Genomic DNA, 19023 nt, shown 5'->3' with positions numbered 1-19023 from the left:
TATACAACTGTACTGGTATCTCTACTAGGTCTATACCCCAAAGAGATAAAGGAAAAAGGAAAAAGATCTATACGTACAAAAATGTTCATAGCATTTATATTTATGTATATATATATAACATATAGCATTTATACATGTATGTATATCTCAATTATATATCTTTTTGTGGGGGCAAAAATTGAAACTGAGGGGATGCTCATCAACTGGGGAATCGGCTAAAGAAGTTGTGGTACATGATTATGAAGGAATGCTATTGTGCTATAAGAAATGATGAGGGAAGTAGTTTCCAAAAAAAACATGGCAAGATCTTCATGATGAAAAATGAAATGAGAAGAAACGGAAGATCATTGTGCACAGTAACCGCAATGCTGTGATGACGATCAACTGTGAAAGACTTGGCTACTCTGATCAATCCAGTGACCCAAGGCAATTCCAAAGGATGAAAAAATGCTATCTACCTCCGGGGGGAGAACTGATGAACTCTGACTGCCAACCGAGGTATAATTTTTTTTTTGCTTTCTTTTATTTTTTTTTTTAGATATGGCTAAGATGGAAATTTGTTTTGCATGATTTCACACGTATAATTGATATATTGTTTGCCTTCCCTCAGTGGGTAGGGCAGGAGTAGGAAACAGGGAGAATATGGAACTCAAAACTTAAAAAGAAAAGAATGCTTTAAATAAATAAATAATACTAAAAAATAAAGTTGGAAGGGAAAAAAAAAGAAAATGAAAGGGAGTCCTGAGATCATCTCTTTAAACAGTAAAGGGGCTAAGTAATTCTTTCAAGGAACCAAATCAGAATTTAGCCAGAGACGCTGGCCTAGAGAATTCCTGGTTTCACCCTCACTGCATCTCCCTTGTTGCTTTTTCATTCTAATGACCTTACAATGAAAAACCAAATTCATAGGATCATTAGAAGCCATTAAGTTCAACTACCTCATTTTACTATAACAAGAAGAGCTGCTATAAATATTTGTGCATACAAAGGTCCTTTCCCTCTGCCTTTGGTCTCTTCCAGATATATGCTTACTAACATTGCTGACACGAAGGTTCATAGAGTATAGGGGCTTTGGGAGGTATAGTTCAATATTGCCTTCCAGAATGGCTGGACCAATTCATATTGGTGCAATAATGTGCTTATTTTCTTGTGTTTTTTAAATTAAATTTTATTTTCCAAAGATCTATATGCCACCTCCTCTTCCCCCCTCACTACATTGAGAAAGCATGAAAAACAAAACCCTTGTTACAAATGTGACTAATCAAGCAAAATCCCTTGCTGTTTTCTTTGGCTGTGTCCAAAACAAATATGTCTCAATCTTCACTCTGAGTGCATCACCTCTGTCTGGAAGTGGGTAGCATATTTCATCATGAGCCCTCTGGAATTATATTTGGTCATTGTATTGATCAGGGTTCCTAAGTCTTTCAAAGTTGTTCCTTTGTGCAATGTTGCAATTATTGCATAAACTGTTCTCCTGGCTCTGCTCACTTCACTCTGTATCAGTTTATGCAAGTCTTCTTCAGGTTTTTCTGAATCCATCCCCTTTGTCCTTTCTTACAGCACAATAGTATCTCATCACTTTCATATACCATAACTTGTTCAGCCTAGCCACTCTCTAACTGATGGTCATCCCCTTGGTTTCCAAGTCTTTGCCACCACAGAAGAGCTTCCATAAATAGTTTTATATATATGGGTCTTTTTTCTCTTTCTTTGAATTTATTTGAGGGCACAGACCTAGTAGCAGTATTACTGTGTCAGAGTATGTCCCGTTTTGGGCATAGCCCCAAACTGCTGTTCACAGTAATGAAGGTGAGTGGTGTTCACAGCTCCAGTACTTATTTTCCCATAGCCCCTCCAGGATCTTCTCTTTTCCATTTTTGTCAACTTTGCTAATCTGCTGCAAACCCCTCTCATTTTGAAGATTTTAAAGCTTAAGGTGCAGAGAATTTAAGTGACTTGTTTAAGGTCTTACAGTTATCTGGGCTGCAATTTGAACCCTTGTCTTCCTAATTTCATATCCAGTGCCTGATCTACTGTACCGCACTGCCTCTCATTCTCCATTGTGACTCCTATTCCCCGGTGCAGAAAGGTCAGTATGTTAGCTTTCCAGCTCCATTCCTTCCATTTACAAGAGTTTGATAGTTCATATTTTTGTGCTGCTGCTTTTCAGCTTACAAAGTACTTTCCTCCATGAAGGAGATAAAGTATTATTATTCCTATGTTACAGAGGAGGAGGAGGAGTCTTCAGCTCAGTTGTAAATCAGTTGCTCACATTCACATAGCCATCAGTACATCAGGGCTAGGATTGGAACCCATGTTTTCTGATCATAAGTTCAGCCTCTTCCCCCATGAAGATGGAAGGGAATGGCCTATTACTCATATTGGTAGAGAAAGACAGTGCTGTGAGTCTCCGGATACAGCTTTCAAACAGTATCTAAAGGTCATGGAAATAGAATGATGCCTTCCTCATCATTCCCAAAATGCAAAGACCATCTAATCTCATACTCTTCATTGAGCACCCAAGGTACCCCAGGCCCTTGGAGAAGACCATTCCTCCCCAACTAGCTAAGTGGTTCAATGGATAAAATACCAGACCTACAGTCAGGAAGACATTAAGTGCCTTAGGCACTTAATAGCTATGTGACCTTGGGTAAGTCATTTAGCCTCAGTTTCCTCAACTGTAAAATGGGGATAATAATAACACTGACCTCCCAGGGTGGTTGTAAGGATCAAATGATATAATATTTGTAAAGTGCTTAGCCCAGTGCCTGATATATAGTAAGTACTATATAAATGCTAGCTGCAATTATTATTATTAATGTCTCTATGTTGGTGGTTGGAAGGCAGTGTGGTGTAGTGGATAATCTGGGCTTGGATTTATGAAGACCTGAGTTCAAATCCCATCTTGGTCACTTATTGCTACATGACCTTGGGCAAGTCACTTAATTTCTCTGGACCCCAGTTGCCTCATCTATCAAACAAAGGAATTGGACTTGAAAGCTTCTAAGGCCCCTTCCGCCTCAAAATCTATGACCTTATGTTTCACAAAAAGGTGTTTGGGTGTAGTGTGCCAAACTCAGTGTACTATAATTCCTTATTGCAAAAAAAAAAATATTACAATGCTGTGAGCAACAAAAAGTTTGAGAACTATAACCTTCTGCCTCCTAAAATATCTCGGTCGTGTCTCAGAGCACCTGAGCTGACTGTACCCAGTAGAAGATTTTTAGCTTAACTCCCAAGGTCCTGGGATTTGCTGGAATGAGGCCAGTCTGGGGACCCAGGGAGTTACTGACCTGGAGCCGACAGTAGCACAGGACAGCAATGATGCAGAGTAAGATCACAGTCGCTAGTATTCCGCCGGTGATTACAACTGTTCCCGCTGTCATCCGAACGATTCTCCATCAAACTCTGCAAAATACAAGCACAAAAGCCAAGGAAAGGTTGAGTCACTTGGAAATAAGAGGTAGTCAGGACTCTGAAAGCCATTGGGATGGATGTTTAGAGCCCACGCTCTACTGGACATACGAAGGTAAGCCGGAAAAACTCAAGGTAGCGAGGGCAGAGATAGGAAGGAAAAAAAACCATTTATTAAGAACCTTTTGTATGCTAGATGCTTTGAAAATATCTCATTTTATCCTCATAGCAACCCTGTGAAGTAGGTACTATTATTATCCCCACTTTACAGTTGAGGAAACTGAGGCAAACAAATGTTAAGTGACTTGCCCAGGGTTACACAGCTAGTAAAGGAAGAGAATAAGCATTTAAAAGTGCCTACTATGTGCATCAATCTCAAACATTTATTAGGTGCCTACTATGTGCCAGGCACTTAGCACAGTGGACACAAAAGGAGGATACAAAAGGAGGCAAAAGACTGTCCTTACCCTCAAGGAGCTTATAATCTAATGGGGGAGACAACTTACAAACAACATACATATACATACACACAAAGTGAGTAATTAATATTGTGTATTGGATTCTAGGGATGAAAATACAAAGTATGAAATCAGTCAATAAACATTTAAGTGCCTACTAAGTGTCAGGCACTGTGCTAAGTGCTGGCAATACAAAAGGAGGCAAAAAACAGTCCCGATTCTCAAGGAGCTTATAATTTAATAGGGGAAACAATGTGCAAACAAGTGTATACAAAGTAAGCAATTACTTAATATTATGTTTCTGGAGCTAGGGATGCAAAGCAAGAAACAATCTCTGCTCTCAAAGGAGCAGGGGTTCTAACAAGGGAGACAAGTAGTATGTATATGAGAATATGCAGAATAATTAAAAAAGAGAATGCAAATAAATACAAAGTAGTTAAGTACAGGGTGTCCCAAAAGTCTTAGTGCACTTTAAAGTTAGTTTTAAAGTGCACTAAGACTTTTGGGACACCCTATACAAGGTAATTTGGAGTAGGCACCCTTTTTATTAGCCCCATTTTCCACTTAACTTCTTTTAAGTGATATGATCAGGGTCACACAGTCAATTTCATTGAAGTAGGATGTGAATTCAAGTCTTTGGGATGCCAAGACCAGTACTCTAACCACTGAGCAACCTGGGTGTGTTCAACTTGTGTACCACCCTTTTCTTTTCTTTTCTTTTCTTTCCTTTTTCTCTCTTTCTTCTGGAGGCAATCGGAATTAAGTGACTTGCTCAGGGTCACACAGCTAGTAAGTGTCAAGTGTCTGAGGCCAGATTTGAACTCAGGTCCTCCTGACTCCAGAGCCAGTGCTCTATCCACTGTGCCACCTAGCCGCCCCCATGCCACAACTTTCAAAGGGCCTTCAATGGACATGCCATTGTCATGGCAGTAAGACTTTGGGGATTAGTGACTCTAGCACCCACACAGGCAAGCAATATGTCTCTACCTTTTGCTCTTTTGGCCATCATCTTTTCCTGGGTTTTTGTCTTGGCTACCTCCCATTGTACTAACTGGTTTTTGTTTGGCTGTGAGCTCAGAAGCTTCCTAGGTCTTTTGACTCCAGACTGGTACCAACAACTCCTCTCCCAACTCATCATCCTGCTTCCATACTCTGCCTAGACTTCCCAGGTAAAAAATGGGCTTGTGATGACTGGTTGTGATCAGCACTCCTCACATCCCACATCTGGGAGGTGTTTGAACTCCCTGGCCACTTGGTTCAGTCGTTGCTGCTCTCTGCAGGATCCTGTGGCCTCTGTAGATTTGTAGAAATCAGTTAATCCTAAAAGGTCCAGGTCCCCAAACTCATATGCCAACTTCTTTCCCTATCAAACGGTAGAGAGGCACACATAGGGAGGCAACATTTGCTAAGGTTAATGCTTCCTATGCCTTAAAAAAAAGTGACTAAGGTATCTATAACTGTTAACCTAGATGTCCCAGTGCTAGACACAGATACTATGGAGGTTCAAGTTAGAAACATGGGTCCCATGTACAACAAAATATACATAGCAGTACTCTCTGCGTAGCAAAGAACTGGAAACAATGCAGATGCCCATCGATTGGGGAATGGTTGAACAAATTTCGGTACACAAATAATGGAATATCATTGCTTTGTAAAAACAAACAAATGAACAATGAATATGAAGAATTCAGAAAAGCATGCCTTAAGGAGAGAGCTCTCTGCCTTGGGGGGTGGGGGGTGGGAATCTCAGCTTCAGGCCCATTCCAGTCCATGCAGCAGTTTCTGGGGGCCAAGAGTGGGTTAGCTCAGAGGAGGTTGAGAGTCCTGTGAAGTTATAGCCTATTCGTTACTGGTTTGAATCCAGGCCAGACAAGTTGAGGGAGAGAGAGAGAGAACTATAAATGCTAGAGGTTGCTTAGAAGGCAGTTTTAGGTCATAACTCAAGATCAACATTCTCAGGCTTGCCAACTAAGCACATTCCAAATAGGATATACTTTCCTAAGGAGTTGAGGCTGAGGGCAGGAAGGATGAGGCAGCACGCCTTTGATCCTCAGCATTCCAATTCTCCTTACCCTTTCCTCTTTCACTGCCTGCTCTATATCCTAGTATTCCCAGGCTCTGGGGAAGTTAATCCATCTTTGGAGCTCTTACCCTTATGGCCAGTTATTTTGTAACTGGGTGTGTACAAATTAGCGCACTGTGTCTGCTGGCTGGCCCTAGACACTGGACCATGTCTCACCTCGTATCCAGCCATTCACTATGTCTTTTGTCTCTTAGCACAGTGACCAGAATATTAAGTCTAGGCATTTAATAAATGTTTATTGATTGATCTTTCCATTTCCATTGTCGTTGTCACCAAACCAGTTGAAGTTTCTGTCATTTCATAGCTGGATAGCTGTAATAGCGTCCTAAATGGTCTCTCTACGTTGTCCTCTTCCTCCATCTGATCCATCCTGCACCCTATTGTCAGTCCCAAGTCAATCTTCCTAGAATACTGCTTTTGTCATGCTACTTCCGACCGCCTGTGAGATAACTTCCAAACTTCTTGGCTTGACCCTCAAAGCCCTCCACAATTTGGCCCAATTCACCTTCGAACCATTAATGCCTTCTACAGGACCCTTGGTGCAAATACCATCTATGCAATTAAATAGATGCATCTACTTACTGTCACTCACCCATGCCTTTGTGGGCCTTTTCAGGATAAGAAATGTACCTATATTACTTTACAGATCTCACAGGACCTAGCACAGTGCCTTGTACATAGTGTGTGCTCAATAAACATTTGCATATTGCTGGGTGCCTTGCTCATTCCCACCTTTGTGTTTTTGCTTATGCTTTTCCTGGGATGCCTTCATTCATTCGAAACACACTTATTAGTACCTACAGAGTGTGCAGCACTGTGTTAGATGCTAGAGGAGATACAAAGCTCAGATAAGACACTATCCCTGCCCTCCTAGACCTTACAGTCTAATAGAGGAATAAAACACAAAGAGAGGTTCCTATAATATGTATTATTACATGATAAACTATGTATAGGTACAAAGTGCTCTGTGAAATCTGGGATGGGGACAGGGGAAGTCATTACTTCCTTCTTTCTCTCAAGTTCCAGCTCAAGTCCTCTGTGAAAATTTTTTGACTGTCTCAGTTCCCAAATAGTCTCTCCCTCTTATGGCCTCCTGCAGCATTTCCATGTTCCACTCATTTGTACCACAGAATATTGAGAAGGAAGAGATTTCAGGGATGACCTGGTAACAGTGCCCTCATTTTATAGATAAGGTAACTGAGGCTCAGAGATAAGGAGCAACTTTGTTGAAGTGATGCAGACAGAAAATATCAGAGATGGGATTTGAACTCAGGTCTTTTGATTCTAAATTCAATGGTTTTTCTCAGCCACGTTGATAGCCTTAGTGCTATATTGTTATAATGCCTGGCACACATATACGTCTCCCAACTAGAGTGTAAGTTCATTTAGGGCAAGGACTATATCTTTAAGTTTTGTATGCTTCTCCCTACCTCCCCGCCAAGGATCTAGTGCAGTGCACATGGTGGTAGGGGGTTCAATTAAGAATATTTTGATTGTTCAATTGGTAGTTCAGCACTTTGACCAGTTCATTCCCTATAGCTCTTATCTACCACCAGAGGGCAGCAAACACTGTTTTGTCTGGTCAGCTCACCTCTCGGAACTGCTCAGCCCCAAATGCACATCTTCTAAAAGCAGAATGGTGGGACCATTTCTCAATAGCAGTGGACCCGGCATCATCCTGGGAACTATGGGGAGCTGGCTGATTCTCATTCTGGAAAGTAGCGCTGAGAATAACAACTGGTGCTTAGCGTAGTTCCTGGCACAAAGTAAGCTCTTCATAAATGTTTTTTGACCTAATAAACAGGGATATAATTCATGGCATGCACCAGAGTACTGGCATTAACCCTTCATAATCTGCTCCATAGACTGTGAGTGTAGATGAGGCAGGAGCAGGTGCAGTATCCAAACACGACATCAGTCCAGCCCATCCCTACAAAGTCTTTATTAGGGGTGCATCCAGAGCAGCTGAGTTCCTCCTGCCTCCCCTTCCCCACTCTACCACCTAAGCCACCCCAGAGAATTGTTTGGAATTCACCTGCCAGGAGGCAGTTTTTTCTGGTGCCCTAAGGGATGAACTGTCCCTTTTGTACTTTTCTGCATGTGTCCAGGAGCAGCAGGACCCATGACCTATGGAAAACGAGTAGCCTAGCAGAAGGGAAAAGTTCTTGTGATAGTTTGTGGATTTGGGAAGACAAGCTGAATTGAGAGGAAAAATGGGTATGTATGCCACAATAAACCCAGTGCTTAGCACATTGCCTGGCACGTAGTAGGTGCTTGATAAATGTTTATCTACTTATTGGCTGACTGATGCAGTATTTGTATGATTGAGACTTGTGGGGGGTGGCAGGGGGCAGCAAAATTTAAGCACACAGTGCCTACATGGGTGGCTGTCCAGAGATTTCTCTGTAACACTACCTTCCTGTCAGAGTTATACAAATAGCTGAAGCCAGTGTCAGCTGACTAACTGATATTCCAGCCAGCATATTTAGTGGGATAAGATTTTGGGAAGGGGGCTGGTATATCTGCAGCCAGACTGACTGATGCATGGTGGTAAGTAGAAGGAATGGTAAGAATGAGTGAAAGCAGTAGAGGTAGGGTGCCTACAATGAGTTTAGGTCTTTCCTTCTATGTACATACAGCGACACTGGTGCCTGGTGTGTACACAAGTGTAGGGGTATCTGTGTCTGCAGAGAGTTATGTCTTGTGCCATCCTTTGGCCAACATGCACTGTGCACCAGAATTGGAAGAGTGAGGAATGATGAAAACTGGCCAGCTCCATTCTGGAACAGCTTATCTGAAATGGGCCAGTTCAGCTGGCTCCTGATTTCCATCTCCAGAAAAGGGTGCATGGTGGCGGGTGTTGGGCATCTGTCCCTAGAAAAGGGTGCCTGGTGGCAGGTATTGGGCATCTATATGATGCAAAGCCTGTGGAATAGTTTCTCTATTGCTATTAGTTCCATTCTCTGGGGCCAAACTGAACAAATCCAGTACTTTTTCCATGTGTCAACTCTCCACATACTTGAGGACAATGGTCATGCTTCCCCCTAAGTTTTCTTTTCTCCAGGCTAAACATTCCTAGTTCCTTCATCTAATCCTTCTATGGCATGAGCATGAGTCTCTTTACTGTCCTAGCTGCTCTCTTCCAGACACTCTGCAGCTTATTAATTTTCTTTCTAAAATGTGGCATTCAGAACCAAACACAATACTCCAAATGACCGAATTCAGTGAGATAATTACTGTCCTTGTCTTGGTGACCATGTCTCTCTTAGATCCTTGGGGCACTCCACTGGTGACCTATTCCCTTAAGTGACATTGAACCAATAAAGTTTATTCATTGGATTCAATCTTTTAACAAGATTCTGAATCCATCTAATTGTATTTACCCCTTGTTTGCCTCAGTTTCCTCACATGTAAAAAGGGGATAATAATAGCATTTAACTCCCAAGATTATTATGAAGATAAAATGGGATATTTCTAAAGCATTTTGCAAACCTTAAAGTGCATTATAAATGCTAATAATAATAACAACAATAATTATTATTATCTAGCTGGCATCTCTCCATCTCCCCTTTAAGAACAGCATAATTATGATAGCAGCTTATACCTATTTATTAAACACATTGTTTATGCCCACACTCCTTTCCCTCCCCACCTTCTCATTCTTCCCATGGCACTGCTGAACCTTGGCATGAAAGGATTGCTGGGTGGCCCAGTGCAAAGGGTACAAACTCTGGCTACAGAGAAGCTGGAGTTATATCTGTCTCCCTGACCCCCTCTTCCTTGCTACCTACATAACCTAGTTGTCTTTAACAAATATCTGATTGTTACTGTTGCTGTTGTTCTGTCTTGACTCTTCATGACTCCATTTGGGGTTTTCTTGGCAAAGATACAAAGTGGTTCGTCATTTCCTTCTCCAGCTCATTTTACAGATGAGGAAATTGAGGCAAACAGGGTTACGTAACTTGCCTAGGGTCACACAGCTAGTAAGTGTCTGAGGCCATATTTGAACTCAGGTCTTCCTGACTCCAGGCCTGGTTCTCTATCCACTGTGCCACTTAGCTGCCCAAATATCTGTTTGCTTTTCATGACATGGTGGCCACTGTTCTGCGTGGGAGAGGCTGACAGAGGCAATTCTACGCTGACTCTAGGATTCCTGGGCCCAGCCCTAAGGTCTCAGAACAGATCCCTCTGGATTTAGAATCTCTTGCTTGAAGAGCAGAAGGGCACATTGAGGATAGCCTACGGCATGGTCTGACACTCCAAAAATAGCTGGAGTAATACCTCTGTCACACAGGCTGGGCCCAAGAAGACAAGAGTCAGGTATGCTTCATGGCCAAGAGCATCAATCCCTAAGAGAAAAGAGAAGACGCCACCAATGTGGGGGGAGGGGAAAGAGGTAAGAGCAGAAGAGGAAGAAAAGAGGGGGATTGGCATCTTGATATAATGATATTTGCTCTAGAAGGCAATTCTATATGGGGCAGGTTGATCTTGGGCTAGGTCAAAGAAGCTCTCTAAATGAATTGTGGTCCCAAGAGCATGAGTCCTAAGGACAGTGTCTAATGACAATGTTTCATGACTGTTTTTCTCAGTGTGTGATTCTCTGGCACACACTTAACTCACCACCAAGATATCGGGTGAAAGTCTGAGAAGTGTAGCTAGATAACTCGCTTACCACTCACTTTAGCCAGGTTTGGGGCTCACTGGGCAAAGTTGTCTTTGCATGCCTCTCTTGTTCGTGCTTCTTCTCTGCTCCCCATTCCCTAGATGTGACCATTCTCTGGGGTTCCTTTGTCCTTTTTTCTCTTCTCTTTACACTCTTTCCCTTGACAATCTCATCCATAGCTTCAATTATCACCTCTGAGCAGATGACTCACACATTTTATATCCAGCTTCAGTTACTTTCCCAATCTCCAGCTATCTGCTAGACATCTCCACTCGGATGTCCGCTAGTGCCACAAATTCAGCACGTCCCTAACAGATCTAACTTGGTCCTCCCTCCTAACTTCACTTCTGTTGATGGCACCACCGTAGTCCCAACAATCATCCTAGTTCGAAATCTTGTCATTTTTGACTTGTTCCTTTCTCTGAATTATTTTGTTATTCAGTTGTTTTAGTCATTTTCAACTCGTCATGACCCCAGTTGGGGTTTTCTTGGCAAAGATACTGGAGTGGTTTGTCATTTCCTTCTCCAGCTCATTTTACAGATGAGGAAATTGAGGCAAACAGGGTTAAGAGAATTGCCCAGGGTCATACAGCTGGTAAGTGTGTGAGGCCAGATTCGAACCCAGGAAGATGAGTCTTCCTGACTCCAGGCCTGGCGCTCTATTCTTTGCTCCACTTAGCTTCCCTCTGTGAATTATCCCTCTGCAATATTTCTGACTCTTGTCTTCTTTCCCCTCACATTGCCAAAATCCTACGACTTGTCCCATAAATTATTGTAATAGCCTTCTTTCTTCCATAATCTCCCTTCTCCAACTTAGCTTTCAAATAAATACAAAAATAATCTCCCCGATGCATAGGTCTGAATGTGTCATTCCTATGCCTCACAATCTTCAGTGGCTCCCTATCGACTTTAAGACAAAATATAAGCTGCTTGCACTTGGCATTTCAGTCTCTGAAAAGCAGGCTCCATTCTTTCTTTCCAGCCTGATTTTTATACCTCTCCCCTTCATGCCTCTATGTTTTAGCCCAATTGTACCACAAAGCTGTTTCTTGATCATTTTCTGTACTCTTGAACTTTTCTATAATCCAACAGGCTGTCTTATACCCCTGAAACCCTGTAATTTCCTTGAGGTGAATAGCATGGACTTCTGAAGAAATTTATTGAGGATTAATTAAAAAATGTTATTTTCTTCAAAGAATTATAATTAAATGTGGCAATTATTTTTCTTTGTATTATTTTCTAAATAATTTATTTCATCCTGATTGATAGTCTGTAAATGTGACTTGTTTCCAAATAGATATTTTCTTTTTTTTTTGTTTTTGATTTCAATGCAATTCTTCTTATGTAGAAGCTTTAAAAAAAATCTCTGCATCTTGAAATCCTAATGTCAAGGCTCAGTGCAGATGCCACCTACTCCAACAAGCCTTCTCTGATCACCCTAGATGAAAGAGAATGAGCGAATGAAAGGCATTTATTAAGTGCTTACTTTATGCCAAGCACTGGGTGTACAAATACAAAAGTGGCATAGTCCCTGACCTCAAGGAACTCGTGGTGCCTGGGGAAGGGCGATTTATCCTGTGAAATCATAGGGATGGTGAGTGGAACCATAGGGAAGTCCATTGACATACTTTTTACAGAAGCAATGACTGTACTGATATAATTATGGTCCCAAGAATAAGAGGTTGTGGGGGAGCAGGAATAGTGTGATAGCTGAAGGGTGGATGGTAAGAAGATAGATGGAATGGATTACTGAATAAGAAGTAAAATATGATTTAGAATTGACTGGATATAATGAATAGGTGTGTTTGTACTAATTTACCAATCAGGAAAGTTTAGTCCCAATTCCAAAACTAAGTAGATAAGTCTTCCAGGGCATGGTATCTGTATGTTGCATGGTCCAGAGGCTGTAGAAGCAGGCACATGGCAGAAAGATGACTGGGATAGATGGTTGGATGATACAGAAGTGAGAGTATCTCAATTTTTTTCTACAGCACTTCATCTGGATCTATAGGTATACATAGAGTATAGGTCAGGGATGTAAGTATCCTATTGGCTGAGCATGGCTCTCCATTTGCGTAATGCTTGCTCAAAGGGTGCCCTCACATCTATCCCAGATGATGCAAACTATGTTTGGATTTCTTCTTTGCTCCTATCACATTCTATGTGTATCATACTTATTTGTGTTACCATATCATATGTTATAGGGCAGCTATGTGGTACAGTGAATAGAATTCTGGGCCTAGAGTCAGGAAGGCTTTCTGAATTCAAATTCAGTCTCAGACACTTACTAGCTGTGTGACCCTAGGCTAGTCATTTAATCTTGTTTGCCTCAGTTTCCTCATCTGTAAAATGAGCTGGGAAGGAAATGGCAAACCACTCCAGTATCTTTACCGAGAAAACCCTGAATGGGGTCATGAAGAGTGAGACATGACTGAAAAATGACTGAACAACAACACCCCATTTAATTGTAACCTTCTTGAGAACAGGGGCTATTATTTTTTCATCTGGGTACTTCAGTGCCTAGCACAGTGCTTCATGCAAAATAGATATTAAATCTATGTTTATTGAATTAAATTTTAGCAACCACTCATTCCTTTCCCTTTCCCTTGTCCCTCTCCACTGCAGGCATCACCCTAGACCTGCCTCCTCCACTGTCTCATTGACCACCACCCAGAGAAGGCTATTCTCATGCTCCCTACCCCAAGGAAAGTGACTTTATTTCCTCAAGGTGTCAACTTACCTCTTCGCTAAACTCTATTTTGTTAATGGAAAGGACTGGAAGACCTCTCCTAGATGATAATAATAGTAATAATAATAGCTAATGTTCATATAAATCTTTAAGGCTTGCAAGAGTTTTACATAAAATATCTCTTTTAATCCTTACAATAACCTGGGACGCAGATGCTTTCATTTTAAAGATGAAACTGAGGCAGAGAGGTTAAGTGGCTTGCCCGGAATCACAGAGCTAGGAAATGTCTGAAGCAGGGTTCGTACTCAGGTCTTTCTGATTTGCAGTACCAGAGCTCTCTCCACTATAACATCTAGCATTTTGTACTAATAGGAACCTAGGAATAGTAAATAGACGCATACAAATGTAGAGGAAGAAGACCAGTCCTTCTCTCTCTTTCCTATCAATGTCACTGACTGGCCAAGCTATCAATTGAGCTGGACAGCAACAGTTTTATTGGTCGTTATCTTCTGCCAAGGGGCAGTGAACTGAGCCCAGAATTAACTGGGAGGAGGAGATTAAGTTAGGTTGCATTTGGGACCTTATGTTTTCAAAGTTGTCATTGTTTCAGTATTTTTGATGACTCCCTATCTATGCCCTACTGCATGAACCTATCTTTTTCGCATGAGGATTCTTCCCAAGCTGTCTTGTGGCTGTGAATCATGGAACACCATGACTGCAGAAGATTCAAATTTACAAGCGATATAAACAGCAATAGAAAGATGTATGGTGAGCCTAAGTAGCCTAGAAGCAAGTTACCAATGATCTGTGAGTGAGGAGTGCACAAAAAGATACTCTTAAATGTCTGTGGGAAAAGGAGGGAGGTTGCTTATGTTATGACCAGGAGAGATAACAGATGGACAGACAGCTCAATGCTATGTTGGTACTCTTGGGATATTAAAAAGAACAGAGCTGTGTGACCCTGGGCAAGTTACTTAATCCTGATTGCCTCCAAAAAATAAAAAATTAAAAGAACAGAAAAAGCTTCCAATGTGTTGGGTGGAACCTCTAAGAAGAAACTTAGAAGAACATAGAGAAGAATTTGTTGAGAAGGCCTAGCAGGGTTATGATCAACATCATTGTGGGGAGTACCCTTATGATACGATTATAGATTTGCCACAGCATCACCAAGTATCCTGCACTGACTGGCCTGCTGCCTGATACATAGATCAGCCCAGCTATAACAAGGACACAAGATTACTGGGAGGATGTCAAAAGCATCCCCTGTCTCCTCTCTCTTCTTCTTCTTTTTTTTTTTTTTTTTTGGCTAGGTGATGCAAGGTCACACAACTAGTAAGTGTTTTGTGTCTGAGGTCTGATTTGAACTCAGGTCCTCCTGATTTCAGGGCTGGTGCTCTATCCACTGCGCCATCTAGCTGCCTCTTCTTTTGATTAACACGAAAATGCCCTAGACAGTAGTTTGAGGATGCAGAAATCTCTCATAGACACATAGATCTACACCTAGAAATGACCTCAGAGGTCATTTTTCTGATTTCAGTCAATCTTCTCATTTTACAGGTAAGGAAACTAAGGCCCAGGGAAGTTGAGTGACATATCCAAAGTTACACAGACCATGTCAGAGATGAGATTTTAACTCAGGTCCTTTGACTTCTGAGTTATGCCTGGAATTCTCTCCCTACTGATCTCTACCTCCTGGCTGCTCTGCCTTCCTTCAATTCCCAGCTAAAATCCCATCTTCTGTAAGAAGCCTTTCCAGATCCCCTCCCCCAACCCCCAATGCTAGTCCCTTCCCTCTACTATTAGCTTCTATTATAAAATGAGTAGGTTGCATTTGATGACCTCTAAGGTCCCTTCTGGCTCTAAATCTATGAGCCCATGATGGAAGTCCAGAAGTTCATTGACACCAAGACATAAATCATAGAATGTCTTAAAAAGTCTTCTAGTCCAATTCTATATATCACTGTGCAATGGAAAGGGTGCATTGGATTTAGAAGGAGAACCCAGAGTCAAATCCTGACTATTTTCAAAGCATATTACTTTATGTGAACCTCAAGAATGAGCCTGCAAGGTAGTACTGCTTCAGGAATTATTATTCCCACTTTACAGGTGGAGAAACTGAGACACTCCTCTACTCAGTAAATGCCAGTGGCTCCCTATCACCTCCAGGATCAAATATGAAAGTTTGGCTTTCAAAATCCTTTATAACCTCTCCCTTCTTTCCAGTATTTTCCCATTTTCTCTCCTACTCCCCAACAACATACACTGCAACCCAGTGGCACCAGCCTCCTTACTATTCCATGAGTTAGACTGTCTCCGTTGGCTCTGGGCATTTTTCTCTGGCTGTCCCCCATGCCTGGAATGCTCTCCCTCCTCTCCTCCACTCTTGGCTTTTCCAGCTTCCTTCAAGTCCCAGCTAAAATCCCACTTTCTTCAGTCAACCTTTCCCAATCTCCCATAATTCTAGTGCCTTCCTTCTGTTGATTATTTCTAATTTACCCTGTATATAGCTTGTTTGTACGGAGCCATTTGTATGTTATCAGCCCAATTAGACTGTGGTCTCCTTGAGAGCAGGGACTGTGTTTTTGATTTTGTCTCCTTAGAGCTTAGCACAGTATCTGGCACATAGTAGACATTTAATAAATCTTTATTGACTGAAAGACATTGAGTGATTTACCCAGGATTGAGCAACTGATTCAAGTCTGGGAGGCAGAAATCAAATCCAGTCTTCCTGACTCCAAACTGTCCACTATACCCCTTGCTACCCTAAAGACAAGTTTCTGGATCTCAGTTTCCTCATCTGTAAAGTAAGGGGAGGGCAGACTCAATGACCTCTAAGGTATTTTTCAGCTTTAAGTCTGACCATCCTTTTTATAGAAAGGGAAACTGAGTCTAAGAGAGGTAAATGAATGATCTAAGGACATGTTTCTAGTCTGTGGCAGAGTGGGAAATAGAACTAATCCAGGACTTTTTCTACTTCAGTTTCCTAGATATGCATTGTAAGCAGAGATCAAAGCCAGAAGATGAAGGGAGGAAGGACTTTGAAGGTTCAGGCACCAAAAAGCATGTGAGAGAATTAAGGGGATGGATAAGCCAGAGGGACCTTTCTAGAAGCCTTAAAAAATCGTATTATGTAGGCCATTGCCTATTCTGCCTATGCTAAGGACTTAATATTATGTTAGGCAGACTGAGAACCCACCATTTGGAGACAGAGAGTACAAGGATAATCATGGAATGAAAGGGAGCATGGCAGAGCCTTGCCAGCTTTAGGGGGCATCATGGTACAGTGGAAAGTGCATTAGTTTTGGCATCAGAGGAGGTAGGTTCAAATCTCAGCTCTCATACTTACTATCTTATGACCTTGAGCAAGTCATTTTACATAGATAGGCCTCAGTTTCTTCATCTGTAAAATGAAGGGAGTGGATTGGACTAGATGTTCTTTGAGGTTCCTTTTAACTCAAAATCTATCATCCCTGTTATGGGGGGGTTTCACACCTCTAGTGATATCAGCAGGAGCTGAGACAGAAGAGGTAGGTGCATGCTACCTACCTGCATGTTGAGAGAACCCTGGGAAGTTATTTCTTTGGCTGAACAAACTGGGTAGACATTGGAGAGGAGGTGAAAGAAGCACACTGAGTGAATGTCCTGGGAATCAGCACCCCTTATTTCCCCAAATGAATGAATGACAGAAAAAGCTTTTATTAAGCATGTTGTTGTTCATCCTTCATTCTCAAAGGGGACCATGGCATCAGGGAGGTGATGGCATGACTTGAAAGTGAATTGGATTTCAGTGAGGTAGGACAGTGCAAAGTCACCAGCCTCACTTTCTCTTCCAGAGCCATCTGGGTCCAGTGGCCGGATATAGATCAGGATGACTGGAGATGGCCTCCTTTTATTAAGCACTGTACAAATACATGTATATATGTGTATGTGTATATACATACATACATATTACCAAGCACTGGGCGAGGTACTGGGGGTATGGATGGATGGAAGGGACAGTTCCTGCTCTCAAGAAGCTGACATTCTAACAGGAGAGGCATCGCCTAGGGGAGGTTTCAGCTGCAACTCAGAGGGAAAGGTACCAAGATCCTTAGGGGGCAGCAGATGGTAAGACATCTTATTGAATTTCATTTCCACTGAGGAACTCCTATCAGAGGTAGGATGCTAACCTCCTTCAGAAAGTCCTCTGCAAACCCACTTAATCTTCGCTCTACAGCAGCCTGGGTCACCTCATGGACTCAGAGAGAGTGGGCTGGCAAGAAATGCATGCCACAGCCGGCCTGATTGAAAGTAATTAACAGTCTTCCTGCCCCTTTGCTCTCTGCCTCCACACCCTCAGGAGCACAAGTTAATTGAGTGGGACCTGAGTACTGGCTGATCTCAATTTTGCTGGATCCAGTTAAGCCCTTGTAGATGCTTTATTAACTCATAAAAATTGACAGAATGAGGTGGCATTATGGGAAAGAGAGAGCCAGCAAACTGCCTGGCTCCTTCTTCTGCTGGACAGTGGTACACGGACAATCCAAGAACAGAGAAAAGAGGAAACTCCCTTTAACTATCTACTGGCAGCTGTCATTGTGGCCCCAAATTGCAGGTTAAGTGTTTTAATATATTGACTATTGGTCAATATAATATATTGGCTATTTAATATATTGACAAAATTCAGGGTATTGGATGTAATGGGATACCCTGGGCAAAACACTGTTTCAACCAGCTCATTTCTCAATGACATCAATAAACCAGTATAGCCAAACTCTACCATAGAGAGCCTGAGCACATCATCAAGATGTTAGACTGAGATTTGTCCTGCCCACCTTTTGCTTTGGCTCCACATTCTCTCTTCTCCATCCCTCCTCCATTAAGCTGGGCTCTACCCAGGTAGCTTCCTAATTCATCCACCTTTTCCAAGAAACCTACTCCAGCCCATGTGCTTCTGACCCTCTCTTCTGAATTACCAACCCCCCTGGTAACCCCTACCATATAGTTTAACATTTGGTCAACTACCCAAGGTAACAGAAACCTTTGGGGACCCAGACTGGATCCCCAGACTGTGAGTGAACACAAGTGAAAATTGGGGAAGTAACCAATGTAGTTTGTTACATCAGGATCTGTGATTTCTTTAGTGTGGGTGCACTCCACAGATACAGAATTCAACTCCTTTCATACCTTAGGAAATGGGTCTATTTAGCCCATGAGGTTGTTATGAAAAAAGTATTTTATAAATTTTACCACACTAAGGAAATGGGAACTATTACTCTAAGTCTTTTTACCTTGGTAGGATGTAATAGGACTTTTGCTCTGCTGGTATAGCCTTCAAGAAACCAGTTACTTCCATGATTTGCTGAAGCATGGAAGACAGGGTAAAGGAAACAGATTTCTCTTGCTATGGTTTCATGTGTGTGTTGTTTCCTAGGCTAGATTGGAAGCTGCTTTTGGACAAGGACAATGGGGTACACACTTGTATCTCCCATGGCCCTCACATAGGCACATTATCGGTCCATTTGGCTGGGTGTCAGACACACTTGTTTTCTTCTATCATGGATCATATATATATATATACCTAGTGGGATTGGGAGACACCATTGTTTAAAGTAGCGATTCTTAACTTGGGGCCCTTGAACTAATATATCTATGTGTATATATAAATATATATGTCTATATAGAGATAGATAGATAGATAGATAGATAGATAGATAGATAGATAGATAGATAGATA

General features: G+C 41.9%; 1 protein-coding gene across 1 annotated transcript in view; it reads right to left on the bottom strand.

Annotated features, from left to right (window-relative positions):
* FAM163A (family with sequence similarity 163 member A) overlaps nucleotides 1-19023 on the bottom strand; it is a 127663-nt gene that overhangs the window by 5660 nt on the left and 102980 nt on the right. The window contains exon 2 of the mRNA XM_027868662.1: nucleotides 3294-3408. Coding sequence (XP_027724463.1) covers nucleotides 3294-3386 — 93 coding nt within the window. The 5' untranslated portion in view covers nucleotides 3387-3408. The remainder of the gene's footprint in view (nucleotides 1-3293; nucleotides 3409-19023) is intronic.

The sequence above is a fragment of the Vombatus ursinus genome, unplaced genomic scaffold, assembly GCF_900497805.2.
Source record: "Vombatus ursinus unplaced genomic scaffold, bare-nosed wombat genome assembly UNPS02014789.1, whole genome shotgun sequence".
Taxonomy (NCBI): Eukaryota; Metazoa; Chordata; class Mammalia; order Diprotodontia; family Vombatidae; genus Vombatus; species Vombatus ursinus.
Note: the sequence above shows the minus strand (reverse complement) of the source record. Positions and strands in the feature narration are given on the sequence as shown.